Here is a 16,300-nt window from a genome sequence, read left to right as displayed (position 1 = left end):
TCGGAGCGACCTTGCCTGAAAGGCCGGGAGTCTAGGCGGTTGCAATCTGCGCCCGTTGTTCCAGAGGACGAGCGCTAACTGGCCTTCGCTTCCTCTCCCGTGAGGCAAAAACTGCAATTCCTACACACACTTTCCTGGAAGAAAGTCTCATTAAAGTGAAAGGAAGTTACTTGTGCGGGGACTGGCATAAGGTGGCGCTGTAAGTAGTAAGCTGCCCAAATCAGCTCGCCGAAATACAGCCCTCTGCAGCCCACGAAAATGCGTGCATAATACCCGCCAGAGGCAGTGCTAGATACCGAAAGATGCGGGGCTCTGGCCCAGAGGACCGTCTCTCTCTCTCTCTCTCTCTCTCTCTCTCTCTCTCTCTCTCTCTCTGTGTGGCGGGGGGGGTGGGGAGCATGCTGTTGTGAACCACCCAGAAAGCTTCGGCTATTGGACGGCATAGAAATTAATATAAACATTTGCTCTAAAGTCTCCGTGTGGGTGGGCGCTTACTGGACTGTTTCCTAAAGACCCCCTCCCATTGTAGAAAGGGGGTGTATGGTCAGGAGAGGGGGGCACTGAATTTCAGGGAAATACCTCAGCAAAAAAGATTCGCACATGCGAGCAACAAGCCAGCTCATCCAGAGGGATCAGATGCAACAGGGATCGTTTGGGCCCCTGTACCTTTACTTCAGCAACTGCCCCGGGTAGCAGGGTGGTGAGGCAGAGGCCCTTCCAGAGATTGGGCGCTCCAAATGAGTTAGGGCTACAGCCCTAGGGGACTATTCCCTAATAGTACCTACAAAGCCAGCCAAATTGAGCACTCGGGTGGAGAATGGGGAATGTTCTAAGTGCTTCTCCAATGCACCAGCTGTAAAAACATGAAGGTAATAGAGGAAATGCCTGCCCTTCCTTAACACTCCAAATCACCTGCCTCGTTCTCCTCGGTGACAAGGTAGGCTTTGCAGAGCAGCAGCAGTTTATCTTCCTGTAAATGGCCTCATCTTTCACCTATAGCTGTGCTGCTTATTTGATTCTGAATTTTTAAATTGTTGCTCCTGTGAAATGTACACTTGCAGCATCTGCCTTGCTCCCCCACCCCTTGCACCCCTATGGAGCTCAAACAATGTTCCCAAGAGCTGTTCGTTAACACAGACACAAGATAGGAGAAGTCTGCACCCAAGCATGCAGCCTCAGGATAAAAGAGCAATGACAGCATGGCTGGGAAAGGGTAGAACGCTAGCTCAGCTTGCTTAAAACAAAAATGTATGTTGTACACATGACAGAAGGAAATGCCAAGAAGTATTTCTGGAGATACATTCACAGTTATACAGCATTATCTGGGGACCCAGCCACTATCCAAACATAAGCATTTCCAAAGATGATCTCAGCATCTTGGTTCACCTGGCTGCAGTCCCACCCCACAGCTCACCTTAATTTTCATTCCTGACTGTAACCAACTTTAAATATGTGTGAGTGTTTTCACTCACTTTCTTCCTCCCACTCATGTGTCCTCCACATTGCCTATTTATGTGGTGGGGGGGCATTGCTTATTAGAATCTAAGGGACTATGCACAATAGAAATGGGAACCTTTTCCTCCCAGAAAATTACATTCTGGGAGAGGGGTAAGGAATGCCTCTCCCTTCTTTCTCACTTCCTCCATCCATCCATTGTTCTATATCTTATCTCTTCATTCTCTCTGGACACACACACTCCATTCATTCAGCTCACACATCCATTTCATTATCTACTCCTCTCCCAGGTGACATCACCTCTTTGCTTACCCTGCTAGGCAATGAGGCTGTATTTATTTATTTATGAAGCTCTATCTATCTATCTATCTATCTATCTATCTAGGAAGCTTCTATGCCACCCCATTCGGCGAAGCCTCGGGGCGGCTCACAACAACAAATAAATAATAACAATATAAAACAATATAAAAACAATATAATTTGAGAGGACCTGGCCAAAGATGTAAAATAAATAAATAATATTAGCAATTAAAATGATGTTTAAATAAAAAGGATTTCGCCTTGCACCAAAAAACAAATTAACGACGGCGCCAGGCGGACCTCTCTGAGGAGCGCATTCCATAGATTGGGCGCCACCGCAGAGAAAGCCCTCCTCCAAGTACTTATCCTCCTAATATCCTTCACGGAGAGTAGAAGGGCATTACCCTGTCCAGGATGGGGTCACACTCCCCCTAAAGGAGAGGGTCCACAGTCTGGGGTGCTCCAGAACCCCAGTCTGTCCCTGGAGTGTCAGGTGGACTCGGTGTCCAAGACTGCCATTTTCCAGCTGTGGAGGATTTTCCAGCTCCTCCCCTACGTAGACAACGGGAACCTGAAGATAGTTACCCATGCTCTAATAACTCCCAAAATAGATTATTGTAATGTGCTCTACATGGGGCTGTTCTTGAAGATGGTCTGGCAATTGCAATTGCAATCCCAAAGTATCCCAGAACAGAACCAACCAAACAACTCTAATTTAATCCTAAATAATGCCTAGGAGTTAATTGGGCAAGTCAAGTGTTATTGATCTAGTTTACATGTAAGTAGAAAGGGAGTACCAAGTCAAGGAGGTCAGCAGCATGGCGAACAAGAAGTGACAAAGTTGTTAGAGAAAAGGTGGTTTCCTTTAGAAATGATTAGTCTTGCTCAAATGAGAAGGGGGGGAAAGAACACAAACTTGCACAAAGGAAATGCAAACTGACAAGAAAGGATGAAAAAAAATGTGTGCATGGCATATCACCAACAACATTAAGAGCAGCAATTAAACATTCTTTAAATGCATCAGAAGCAGAAACCATGCAGGGACACAGTTAAACCACTGAATGACAGCGGAGTTACAGGCATACAAAAGGAGGATGATAATGTTGCAGAGATGCTGAACTATTCACATTCTTCTTCACTGCAGAAGATGTAGGTCAGAAACCTGTGCCTGAACTTATATTTTCAGGAAGGAGGTCTGAGGAACAGAGGTATATAGTGGTAACAAAATGACATTCTAATAAATTGCTAAGTCCAGATGGTATCCATCCAAGAGTTTGTAAACAACTCAAATGTGGAATTGCTTATCTAACGCTATGCATTTTCCATGCCCTACTATCAGCCTCTTTAGCGGAGGACTAGTTAATGGCCAGGGTAGCTATACTATTTAAAGAGTGATGGGTAAGATTCTGGAAATGACAGATATGTTAGTTTAACATATATTCCAGGTATATTGGTAGGAAGTATTATTAAAGATAAAATTATCAAGCAAATCTAAGGACACATCCTGCTGAAAAAGAATTGGCATGGCTTCTGCAAAGTCCTGTTTCACTAAACTTTTCAAGTACTTTAACATTGTCAATAAACATGTGGCTGAATTGTTTTCTTGGACTTCAAAAAGGCTTTTGACCAAGTTCCTGACCAAACCTAGCAGTCAGTGAATTCTTATTATTGCATTACAGTTCTATCCATGTTTTTTTTTCTTTTTGTGAGGCATCCAGGGCAGTTGACACAGCTTTTCACAAGGATCCTTTAAAGTACGTTAAGCTGAGAGTCCATGACTGGCCCAAAGTCACCCTGTGAATTTCATAGCAGAGTGAGGACCAGAACCAGATCTCCCAGATTCCCAGTCCAATACTCAAACCATCACACTGCACCAGCTCTCTAGAGGAGAGGAAGAATAAAAGGAGAATGACTCTTATGGATTGGTAACTAGTTATAGAAAGTGCAGAATAGAAATAAATGATAAATTCTTCAAATACTGGGATGGGAACAGTGCAGTTCCCATCTTTTTTTGGCAACAATATTTTTTTAACTTGTTCGGGAATGATCTGGAGTTAGGGGTAAGGAACAAGCTGGCCAAATTTGCTGATGAAACCAAATTAATAGTAGTAAAAAAAAGGGGGGGGGGTTTCAAAGAACCTCCAAGAAGGACTTCTCAATTTTCCCTTTAAGTATCAGTTCTTTCAATACCATTTGCCAGGTACTGTAGTATTCTAGTCCTGCTGTGGGTCTGGACTAGAATAGCATCAGCATCTGACAGGCTCCAGTATACAGAATGCTGAAGCAGACTGGCCTATGCTCCAATCCATAACTGAGTTGTGTATGTTGTTAATCAGGGGAACATGTTAGCAGCATTTACACTGCAGGAATACAGTTAAATGTCATTTGTTCATCAACTGCAGAAATTAGAAATCTAAACACATTAATTGCTATTACAGTGGACAAGCTGGTTGGCTAGCTTATGAACAGATGAATCTAAAACAACCTGCAGTCTAACAAAGTAGTAACACAACTCAGTTAAGGGTTCTATAGCCTCTAATTAGGAAAGTTTAAAAATTAATATTATTTTCATTATGTTCAAATACCTTAGTATGCCAACACTATCCAAGCAGATTTTTTTGAATTATGTGCCATCAGGTCATCTCTGATGGCGACCCTGTAAGACATGCCCTCAAAATATCCTGTCCTTGACAGCCCTGTTCTGCTCTTGTAAGCTCAGGGCAGTGTCTTCTTTGATGGAACTGATCTATCTCATATTTGGTCTTCCTCTTCTTCTGCCCTTGACTTTCTCTAACATGATTGGCTTCCCCAGGGAATCTTGTCTTTTCATGATGTGGTCAAAGTACAACTTCAGTTTCATTATTTTTGTTTCTAGGGCAAGTTCTGGCTTTATTTGATGTAGGATCCACTTCCAAGCATCCACTTCATAACGGTTGTAATTTTTGTTTTCTTAATAATAAATAACCGATTGAAATGTTCATAACATTGCAGCAGAGAAAACTCACTTTCCATGTCAGAGGGACCAATTCCTATTTTCATGTGAGAAAGACACAGACAACCAGAAATGAACACACATGTATTATTTTCAACTTGATTTTTGCAAATGAAAAAATGTATAAAATCTATCCAATTATTAAACAAGATACAGGAAATTTCAAGATCCAGTTTTACACCAAGATAATAAATCATTTCATATTAAAAGTAGGGGTAAAATTTAAAGATGTTTTACACTGTAAAAAGACTGGGAGAAATCAGAAAAGAAAGGGATGGTAACCCAACGAGCAAAAATTTAGTAAGAGAAAATGTGACTATCTTCCCTATACCGTAACACTGTGAAAATTTCAACAGACATACTGGGCAGACTGAGAATGCAATTCTATATTTGCCTACCTAGGAGTAAACCACAAGGAACTCAGTGGCATTACTTCCAAATCAAGTGGCATAAACTTGCACCAGGGAATACTTCCAAGCCCAAATCCTTTAGTCATAGTCTATTGATGTGTCACTTCCAAATCTGAAGAAGATAAACCTACCTACACATGTTATGCCAACAGTAGCATAACACCCTTCTTTTCAAAATTGAAACATGGACATTCTTAGTGTTTAAGAAGGGCAGCAAAACCTAGAGAGCACACAGCTGATGTATATGCTATCCTAGGTCATTTAAAATGTACAAAGCATGCATTAATTATCAGTTGGTTCATAAAGATCTATTTGAGGTCTATGAAAACTGGTTGGTCTTATCGTATGAACCAGTGTCAACAGCATATTAGAAACTACATTGCGCAGCATTTTTCCTTTCTCATCACTCACTGCAGGCTTGAGCAAACTTGCGTTTCATACTTAAGATTGAAATACATCAGTAGGAAAATGTCTGTATAGCAAACCCTGTCCTGCTTTTCACAGTGTTCTACCTATTACCTATGAATCAGTAAATAATATGCTCTTGCTGCTGTAGCTGTCATTTTTGCAAAAGTTAGCAATCTAAATTATTTTAAGGATAAACAAACCATTGAAAAAGGATTTGGATTCCTCATACTGTGGGCTAGGTCTTGCACTTCTGCATCCTGCAATACTCCATGTCTTTAAAAAGAAGCTCATCTGCCCAGCTTTCTAGAGTAGTTTTTCAATTTTCCTTCAACTCAAAAGTTCTAACCTGGACAGCTGGCTGGCAAGTATTTCAAATGGCAGGAGAAAATCACAGAAATGTAGAGAAAGATCGATATGCCCCTTTATATCCAAAGGTAGCTTATTATACTCTTCATTCATTTATTCCACCTTTCTGTTACTCTTTGCCATCTGTAAACACTAAGACTGGGTATTCAATTGCTAGAAGGAATTAAAATACTTTAACATCTCTGGAGAATAAAGGAAGTAAGACTCTCCTAATTATATTCACACTGGAGAAATCAGGTACTGATTATGCTTAATCCTATTTTATAGTGTCATTCAGGGAATGTGCATGCTTACAATGGGGAACTTTTCAGGCACCACCAAAAAGATCGTGGTGTCCTATCTTCTAACCTGTTCTTATTCACACCAAGAACAATTATTTCACAGCAGATCAATCAGCCTGTTGTTACAGTTTTTCTGACTGGTCAGACTAGTTTGGCCTTTTTAAATGCACAGTTTTATCATAAAGCACAATTGGCCAATTACCTTTGAGAGAAAATCTGATCTGCAAAGTTAGTCATAACTAAGTTTCAGTACCTGTGAGGTTTTGAAAATAATTATACCTAGTCAGATCCATAGGATCTGATTATTAAACATAATAAGTGACCTTAAAAATATTTTTAGCGACAGGAACATGCAGAACCACACCCCCCTTGTTAATGCTGATATCATTTATTTGGGGGTATTTTTGTTCCTTTAAAAAGTTTTCAGTGAACTGACAGGTGAGTTATACCAATTGAAACTGATACAAAGGCAAACAACAGATAGCAGTGGATTTCTCATTTTTTGTTTTTCTCCAAAGGACTGGGATAAGAGCTGTTTTGCTATTGCATCTTCCCTAGTTGGATCTTTTTCCAGGCTTCAGAGGCGGTGAAAATGCAGGAGTCAAGAATCCCAGCCACAGTGAATGTTCCTCCAATGATGGCACAAATCTGAGATGTGTAAAGAAAGAAAAAAATGATGAGTACAGTTTGGGTTTGAGTCTTTTTCCAGGAGCAACCACGAATGCCCTCCTCGGATATACAGGGGGTCTGCTTAGTTTCCATTTAGCTAAATTTGGGCAAAATGCAGATGAGGTTGAAAGTAAGGTCACTCAGTCCAATGGGGTGAGTGAGGACTGGAACCCTGCTTTCCACATAAAATCAGTGGTCAGATAAATTGCCAATATGTACAGGATTCGGTACTGTTTTTTTTCCAAGAGTGCCACAGTCAGTGGAGTGACCTAACACCAGTAAAGACATGTTAAGGAAAACAGGAAGCAGCCAGATAAGAGGCCAGGGTAGTAAACTCCCCTTTGATCCCACAAAAAATAGCTTTCTAAGTAAACAAATTCTACAGAATAAAGAAAACATTCTGCTATGAAAGTAGAAAACCACCACAGAGGACTCCATTGTATTGCATGTAGTTTCATCTGTTTGTGGGGTGGACATCTCTCTGTGTGTATGTGGGTTGTGTTGGTATAATGAGGTCTTGGCTCTTTGGGTAGCTAACCTGGAGATGGTGGGAGAGGCAAAGAGATATGCCAATGACATTTTCAGAGATATAATAGTAATGTCCCACTCCCAGCAATGACAGCAATATCTCAGGGAAGGGATATTCCCTGAGATATGAGGAAGAGGGCAATATTTCCTCAGTAATAATGAGGAAGAGGACAATAATTCTGTGAATGAGCCTATGCTATAAACTGATATCCTGTTGTTTGATCTCCTCCCCAACTGAGGATATGCCACTGGAAACAAAGGGTTCTTCATGGTGGGTGAGTCAATCAACAGAGATACAAAAAGATGAGTTTGCAATGGTATGAACGTAAGAAATTCCATGTTGGGTCAGGCTAAGGTCCATCTAGTAAAGCCTCCTATTCACACAGCAGCAAACAGGCAGCCATGGAAAGTTCACAAGCAGGACCTGAGTCAGAAGCAATGTTTCCCAGCAAATGGTGTACAAAGGCATACTATTTGTGGTATTGAAGACAACTTATACCCTTGGGACTAGTATTCATTTATGTATTTTATTTTTTACCATACTATAGCCAAAGCTCTTTCTCACTGACAGCCATCTCCTCTATGAATTTGTCCAGTCTACTTTCAAAGCCACCTGAAGTGGTAGTTGTTACTAGAACAGGTGGTAGCAAATTGCATAGTCTATGTGCTGTGTGAAGAAGTCCTTCCTTTTTTCTGAATTCTGAAAAGAAGTCCTGAATTTCTCATCAATCAGCTTCACGGAATGACCTCAGATTGTAGGATTATGGGAGAGGGAGGGAAATGTCCCCCTATTCATGTTCTCCACACCATGCATAATTGCGGTACACCTCTGTCCTGTCTTCCCTTTCTCACCCTTTCTCTAAGCTAAACGATACCAGCTCCTGTACTCGTTCCTCATAGGGAAGTTGCTGCAACCCTTTGCTCATTTTAGCCTCCTTTTCTACACTTTACCATATCATTTTTAGAAAGAATGACCAGTACTGTACACATCATTCTAAATGTGGTCATAGCATTATGCTTATTGAAACATTTGGATCATGGAGAAAGGGAAGGAATTGCAGAAAAATGTCTACTTTTGCTTCATTGACTATGCTAAAGCCTTTGATGGTGTGGATCACAACAAACTGTGGCAAGTTCTTAGAGAGATGGGAGTACCACACCATCTTATTTGTTTCTTGAGAAAACTGTATGTGGGTCAAGAAGCAACAGTTAAAACGAGATATGGAACAAATGATTGGTTCAAAATTGGGAATGGAGTATGGCAAGGCTGTATATTGTTGCCCTGCCTTTTTAACTCATATGCAGAGTACATCAAATGAAAGGCTCGGCTAGATAAATCGCAACCTGGAATTAAGATTGCTGGGAGAAATAACAACCTCGGATATGCAGATGATTCCACTCTAATGGCAGAGGAACTAAAGAGCCTCTTGATGCGGGTGAAAGAGGAGAGTGCAAAAGTTGGCTTAAAACTCAACATTAAGAAAACTAAGATCATGACATCCGGTCCTCTCACTTCCTGGCAAATAGATGGGGAAGAAATGGAGGGAGTGACAGATTTTATTTTCTTGGCCTCCAACATCACTGCACACTGTGAATGAAGACAAGACATTAAAAGAAACTTGCTCCTTGGGAGGAAAGCTATGGCAAATCTAGAAAGCATACTAAAAAGCAGAGACATCACCCTGCCAACAAAAGTGCATATAGCCAAGGCTATGGTTTTCCCAGTTGCAATGCATGGCTGTGAATGTTGGACCATAAGGAAGGCTGAGCACCAAAGAACTGAGGCCTTTGAATCGTGGTGCTGGAGGAGACTCCTGCGAGTCTCTTGGACTGCAAGGTGATCAAACCGGTCAGTCCTAGAGGAGATCAACCCTGACTGCTCTTTAGAAGGCCAGATACTGAAGATGAAACTCAAATACTTTGGCCACCTAATGAGAAGGTAGGACTCACTGGAAAAGACCCTGATGCTGGGAACAATTGAGGGCAAAAGAAGAAGGGGACGACAGAGGATGAAGTAGCTAAACGGAGTCACTGAAGCAGTCGGTGTGAGCTTAAGTGGACTCTGGGGGATGGTGGAGGACAGGAAGGCCTGGAGGAATGTTGTCCATGGGGTCGCAAAGAGTCAGGTATGACTTTGTGACTGAACAACAACAACATTGTAACTTTTATTTCCAGTTATGCCTAAAATGGAATTTGTTTTTTTCAAAGCAGTAACACACTGGATCAACATTTTCATTAAACTGTGCACAGAACCCTAATCCTACAGTGTTCTGATCCTGTGGTGACTTTCTTAACTGGTGCAAAGGTTACAGACATTCTTCATCATAGGATGATCGTGCAGAGGAGTTGTCCACGGTTGTGGTGCAAGTTGGTACTGGTGACACCAACTGCCTGTAGTCAGGCAGTACTGAAAACAAAATAAATCTCTAACCCTAACCCGACCCTGGTGCACACACCTAACACTAATACAGGGATAAAGTTCTATTGAAAAGAGGACAATTTTGGAAAAGCCTTCCTCGAGGAGCTTTTTCTGCACAGCTCATCATTTCTGCCCCTTCTAAACACATTCCAACCATCAAAATCATGCCAGAACACCTCGCTTTTGGAACCCTAACCCAGTGATAGCGAACCTTTTGGAGACCAAGTTCCCAAGCTGCAACCCAAAACCCCTTATTCATCGCAAAGTGCCAACACTACAATAAATCCTGAAAACTGAGGTTTTAGTTAAAAAAAAAAAAAAAAACTCACAGCCCGGCCAAGCAAATCTCCTTGGCAGCACACTGAGCAGCCATGCAAAAGCTCAGACGAGCCACGGCTAATGAGTCGCAGCTCATGACGTCATTGCCTGGCACCACTACTCCTTTCTGAGCATGCGCATGGCCCCTAGGTGCACTGTTATCCAATTCTTGGCTGCTGGGACGATGCTGGGGCGACTTGGCTTGCGTGCCAACAAGAGGGCTCTGCATACCCACTTTGGCACACGTGCCACAGATTTACAACCACTGAGCTAGATAGTCAGGATTGAAGGATCACAAATGCAGAGATGAGACTCTAGTGTTAGAACAGGAGGTTCAGATTTGTCGAGCATGGAAAAATGTGTTGGATTGAACAAGTCTGTACCAAAAAGAGATGGGCTCCACATGAACCCAAAATGGAACCAGACTGCAGACTCTTGATATCAAGAGCTGAGGAGCATCTGGCTGAAGTCCAATCATCCCAAAGGGAAAAGGATGCAACCTGGGGACTGGACAACCTTTTCAGGATCACAAGCTGCATTCCATCATGAGAAGGTGGTTGTGGGGCACACATCAATGATGATGATAGGAGTGAAGGCAGTACTATGCAGGGCTAATGCCTGCTGTGGTGGGGACACTGATTGCCACTCCCTCCCTCTGTCCCCTAAATATACATCCATTTACACACACACATACACACATGCATAAGCACATTCCCTCCCCCACTTAATTCATCCAGTTTTCCCTTTCCCTTACCCCCCCTCTCGCCCACACACACTCATTCATACAAACCATTTTGTCTCTACATCCACCTTCCCTGCTGGCCAAACTGCCAACCAGACAGCTTCCCTGGGTAGCCTCCAGACTCTGCTCACCCTAGTCTGTCTTCTGGCTTGGCTTTCACCATGTACTCCTGCCTTTTTCCAATTCCCACTTCACTTTTCAGGCATGCAGTGAAACCACAGAGCAGAACATCTAACATTTCAAACACAGTGGCACACACTGTGCCTGACTACTTCCTTCCTTCCTTCCTTCCTTCCTTCCTTCCTTCCTTCCTTCCTTCCATTTATTTGGCTTTTTTTTTTTACCAATGAACATGGAGCATCAAAGATGCATGCTAGAAATGCCTGATTGCCATCAATTCTTTCTGTGGTAGTGGCACACTTCTGTTTTCTGGTGGCAACACCATTCCTACTCTGGAGCATAGCAAGGTAGAGGGGGGAATGAGGGGCTGACCAGAGGGAGGGCAAAAGTGCAGATTGCCCACATCTTGTGTAGACACTTTCATTTATTCAAATAGGGATGAAGTAGAATTTTGTAATGAATTCAGGTCAAAATAGCAGGATAGCAGGTCAAAGAAGAGAAAGGGCAGTAGGGGGAGCTGGAGTTCCTAGTGGTGCATATAAATATAAAAGATACAGGGAGTGGTCATAACATAAACCTGGTAGAAAGGAAAGAATCAGTGGGACACAGTTAACCTTGGACATAAACTGCACAGAAAAGACAGAGGCATACTGTGAATGGTACAGCTTCATGTGGTCATAGAGGGCACAGAATCTAGTAAGCTAGAAAACCTATGAATAGACCATTCACAGAATTACAATGGATGGTGATATCAGGCCCAAAAAGGAATGCAATTCTGAAGTCATAACATTGCCTCTCAGACTAAAGTGCTATGTGTAATCCAAAACAGAGTGTAATAATGGGTGACTTCAATTACCTTCACATGGACTGAAAAAATGAATGTTCTGTTTGTGAGGAGGAAACAAATTTCTAGTATCATGAATGATTCTCTTAGAATAGTTGGTCATAGACCTAATCAGAGAAATCACCCTTGCGGCTGCCAAACTGGGTAACATTCAAATATGCTACCACACCTGCAGACTAGGAACAATTTTATCATCACTGTTTATGGGAACTATGCCTACCAGCTCTATCCTATGCTTATTTACTGAGAAGTTGGTTGGCTTAAAGGTCAAGTAAACATGCACAGGTTACTTTGTAATAATTCAGACCTTTAAGATGCTACAAAACTCTGTTTAGAATTGCCTCTGAAGTCCTCTAGACAGAAAGGGGTTAAGCTGTTTCCATACCGTGTACAGCAAGTAACCTTGCACAGTATTGCTGTTCAGTGCATATGATATGATAGATTTCCACAAGTGGAAAACATTTCTTTAACCTTAGTCATTTTCTTTGGGGAAAATGGAATGCTAAGATCAAGCACTGCCACATTACTGTGTTTGTGCAGAACACAAGAGCAACAGATTTAAACCATTTTGACTCAAGTTTAATCGAGCAACTGAGGGCAAAAGAATAGGCTGGGTTCACACAATCACAGGGGAAGGGGGAGGAGCAGCAGTGACTCTTTTTCCCTGTCCCCTGCACTGCATGATTTACCTAATTTCCACCATACAACTTCCAAAACCTGTTGAGCTGCATGGTAGGGGTGGCTTTCAAACCACCTCAGAACCCATGGCTGGTTGTAGCAACCCCCTGCTGCTCATATTGCCAGGTTCGGACAACACAGGAAGCTTTGTGCCATGAGAGTAATTAGAAAAATCATACAACGTGAGATTGGCCATAGTGGTTTTCCCTGCCCCATGATTGTGTGAGGCTAGTCTACATCTCCTTGTCTCATTTTTCATTTGAAGCTCACCTAACTTTTTTTCTGACTGAATGCACATTCCTTTGGTACTTGTTTTTAAATTATCAGAATGTTTCTAACATACATAGTTCCACACCATGCTTCTCTCATGCATCTTTGTAGTGGACTGACGTGAGAGTCTTCTCATTTCCTAAATTGGGAGATGACAATATTACCTGTGCCCAGGCAAAATCCAGACTCTGTTAATAGATTTAGTGAGGTTCATAGTGAGTAGATGAGAAGAAAAGTAGTTTTTAACATGGGTCCAGGTGGGGGTGGGGAGGCCCCAAGACATTGAAAAAGGAAAGAATTATGTTTCTGACTTTAATCTATGTAAACTAACCTGGAAGTAAGTCAATTTTTGCTCACTGCGGCTTATTTCTGTGTAGACATGTATAAAGCTGCATTATAAAACTGCAATCTCATGTGTATTACCAGTCTGAAAATCCCACTGAACCCCATGAAAGTTGTTTCTGGATACATCCTAAAAGCTTGGGTTATAAATCAGCTCAAAATGAGCTATAAATGTTCCACAGAGAAAGGAAACCCACCCCCAACCCCCACTCTTCACAAAATACAGCTAGCTTCATGTGATACAGAGAGGGCAGCTTAAGAGACCAGTGGCTAAGTTGGGAACGGAACTGGGCAATATGAGTAGACAAGATTTTAATAGCAAGTAGCAGCAGCAAGGGAAAAACTACTCATTTCTCTGTGTATTTTTAACTCAGGTATTTATGTTTAATATGCTGAGCAAAATGGGAAGATATTTCAGTGACTGAAAGCAGGACAGTCTTCCCCTACTTGCCATCTCCAGATGTGCTGGACTACAGTTTCTATATTCCCCAGCTACCTTGACCACTCATGCTGGGAGTGATGGGAGCTGTGCTCCAATACATCTGGAAGATACTAAGATGGGAAGGCTGTTCTAGGTAAATGTGTCTTTCAAAGCACAGCTGACATTCTGGGGAATAAAAATCACCAAAAAGTAGAGAAAATTGCAATTAATATTGTTTTTAGAACAGATACGGCTTCCACTGTCACTCCTTCCTATCCATCTATCCTCCTTCCAAGAGTGATGCAAAGTTACTTTTTAAGGAAAATGACAGCAAAATGAGTTGGGCAATTTTAAGCCATACAGATCACTGACATGGGTTTTATACCGCAAGAAGGGGAGGAGGGGATGTATTTTGTACATCAAGGGCAGGAAAATATGACTTCAGCGCTGCAAATGCAAGAAGAAAAATACACAGAGAAAAACATATTCATCTGAAGTTCTCTGTACCACCGAATGCTTATGACTCACATGTACCTGGCATCTGCTTCATCTCTGCCTCCTCTACGTGCACTTAAATCCTTTGAGTCTAGCTTGAGCAAAGCTCAAATGTAAGAGCATATAGGGAGGAAGGAATTTTTTATTTATTTGTTTGCTTACTTCAGGGAAACAGACTTTCCTCAAATGGCTATCAATGAGATTCTAGTGTGCAGAGGCACTCTTCCTTTTGCAGACAACGTTTCAAGCCTGGGGCCTGGCCCAAAGAATCTCACTTTAGATTCAAAGATACTTAGGAAGAAACAAAAGCACCTGTGCTGAAGATGATGTGCAGTTCATCGGCCACATTTAGGGATGACATGTGGATTCAGATGATCAACAAACGAGCCAAAGGAGAACTTAGAGATGCCTCCTTAGCCACAGGCCCTCCTGAGGTGGCCAAGGCTGCCCCTGGGGCAGTGGAGACCTGGGCACCTTCAGTGCCCTGGTTCCAAGGGAAAAGCCCAAGAACAACACTCCCTGCCATGCGTTCTACAGAGTGCCTCTCTCCATATGTATAAGCTGCACCCCCTTCCTGGGTGACAAGGGGAATGAAGGCAAGAGCAGGACAAACGGCCCTGACGGTCTTCAGCAAAAGCATCCTTAGCCCAAGGATGAGGTGAGGCATTCACAGCGCCCAATGGCTGGTGATTTCAGACCCTCCCTGAGGCCCTACAGGTTTCTCGCAGCAATCAGGACTAACAAATTATCTCTGGGTTCACACTTCATGGCTGCACTGGACTCTGGGAACAATTCGCACTTAACTCCTCATCACAACAAATTCTAGTTACTGTTCTCAGTACGATGTCAGTTCCAGAAGATAAGAGATACAAGTGACACATCTTTCACTGGTTAGTTCTAAGGCTTCACTACTCAAAAGCAGGAAGATCCAATCACCTACCTGCTTTGGACTTGGCTACACATATATTTTAGATAGTGAGACCTACAACAAAACGTTGCAGTGTACCTCACCCTGCAAGAAAGTATTCCTGTACAGGATTTAACTCAGATTGGAACAGGAGCCTTGTGGCACTGTTTAATTCACTAGAGAAAGGGGCGGATATTTCAGGAAGGGGGCAGGGAGAACACTTCCCCTGTTCCTCTTCCCAAGACCTTACCATGCTGTGCTATATATTGTCAAAGGATCAGATTTGCTAGAAGGGGAAGAGGTAGAATTTGTGAAACAGCATTCTCAAAAGCCTAATTCCCCACCCCCAGGGATGTTTTATAAGCAATCTGGAACTTGAACAAATTTATTCCCACTGCTCTTCATGTTTTCTTCCTCCCACAATGTCACAGGTGCTTCCAATCAAAGACTTATTTGAATCTGTCTGGCTTATGTTTTCTTTAGATGAAGGATGGGGAACCTGTAGTACAGCCTTCCCAACCTGGTACCCTCTCAATGTTTTGGACTACAACTCCCAGAATTCCTGGTCACTACTTAAGCTGGCTGATGCTCTTGAGAACTTCATAAGGTTGGGGGAAGTGGCTATAGTACATGAGATCAATGTAGCCCTCAGAAGCATCCCATTTATCCTCATGGGCCTCTTCCACTCTCATTCCTCTTATATATAGCCACTGAACATACAAACAAAGCAGTACTTATTTTCAGTAACTATTCCTTCTTTGACTATCTCACTGAAAACTCTTATGCATGCTGAGAAAATATCTTGGTGTACTGTGGACGAAAAGAGAAATTGCATTAAGACAGACAAATCCAAATCTTCGTGTCACTCCTACTATAGAACAGAACCCAAGCCAAGTAGCAGGAATATAGCCATAGTCATAGTCTTCCTCCTAACAGCCATACTTAAAGCTTCCACAGAGAGCAATGCTGAGATGCTCCATTCATTGTGTAGTAACAATATAAAGGTTTTGGATTTCCAGACCTGCATATAATCGCCCATGGCCTGCTAGGGTCTCATTCCACCAGTGTTCATGAGAAGATGCTTAAATATGTGCCACTGTTTCTGTAAGAGTTGCACGGGTACAGCCTGGTAAACAAACAAAATGAGCAGCAGGTACTCCTTCCATGGGCCTCCTTTGTAGCTTTTTAACTAAGCACCTGCTGCTTAACGAGAGGCAGGGGTGCTTCTGGAGCCTGTCCCACTTGACAGTAACTCCAGCTGCCTGGGCTAAGAGGCTGCAGCCTCTTCACAGCAATGATGACTAGCCAGTCTCCAGGGTAACCTTGATGCAGAAC

General features: G+C 42.4%; 1 protein-coding gene across 2 annotated transcripts in view; it reads right to left on the bottom strand.

Annotated features, from left to right (window-relative positions):
• Window positions 1-4,817: 4,817 nt before the first annotated feature.
• The window catches only part of ERGIC1 (endoplasmic reticulum-golgi intermediate compartment 1), a 102,394-nt gene continuing 90,911 nt past the window's right edge, over window positions 4,818-16,300 (bottom strand). For both annotated transcript variants that reach the window (XM_044454205.1, XM_044454206.1), the window contains exon 10: window positions 4,818-6,860. In XM_044454205.1, coding sequence (XP_044310140.1) covers window positions 6,753-6,860 — 108 coding nt within the window. In that variant the 3' untranslated portion in view covers window positions 4,818-6,752. The remainder of the gene's footprint in view (window positions 6,861-16,300) is intronic.

This window comes from Varanus komodoensis, unplaced genomic scaffold (assembly GCF_004798865.1).
Source record: "Varanus komodoensis strain SLA01 unplaced genomic scaffold, ASM479886v1 scaffold7_3, whole genome shotgun sequence".
Lineage (NCBI taxonomy): Eukaryota > Metazoa > Chordata > Lepidosauria > Squamata > Varanidae > Varanus > Varanus komodoensis.
The sequence above is the reverse complement of the archived record's forward strand: the minus strand, read 5'-3'. Positions and strand labels throughout refer to the sequence as shown.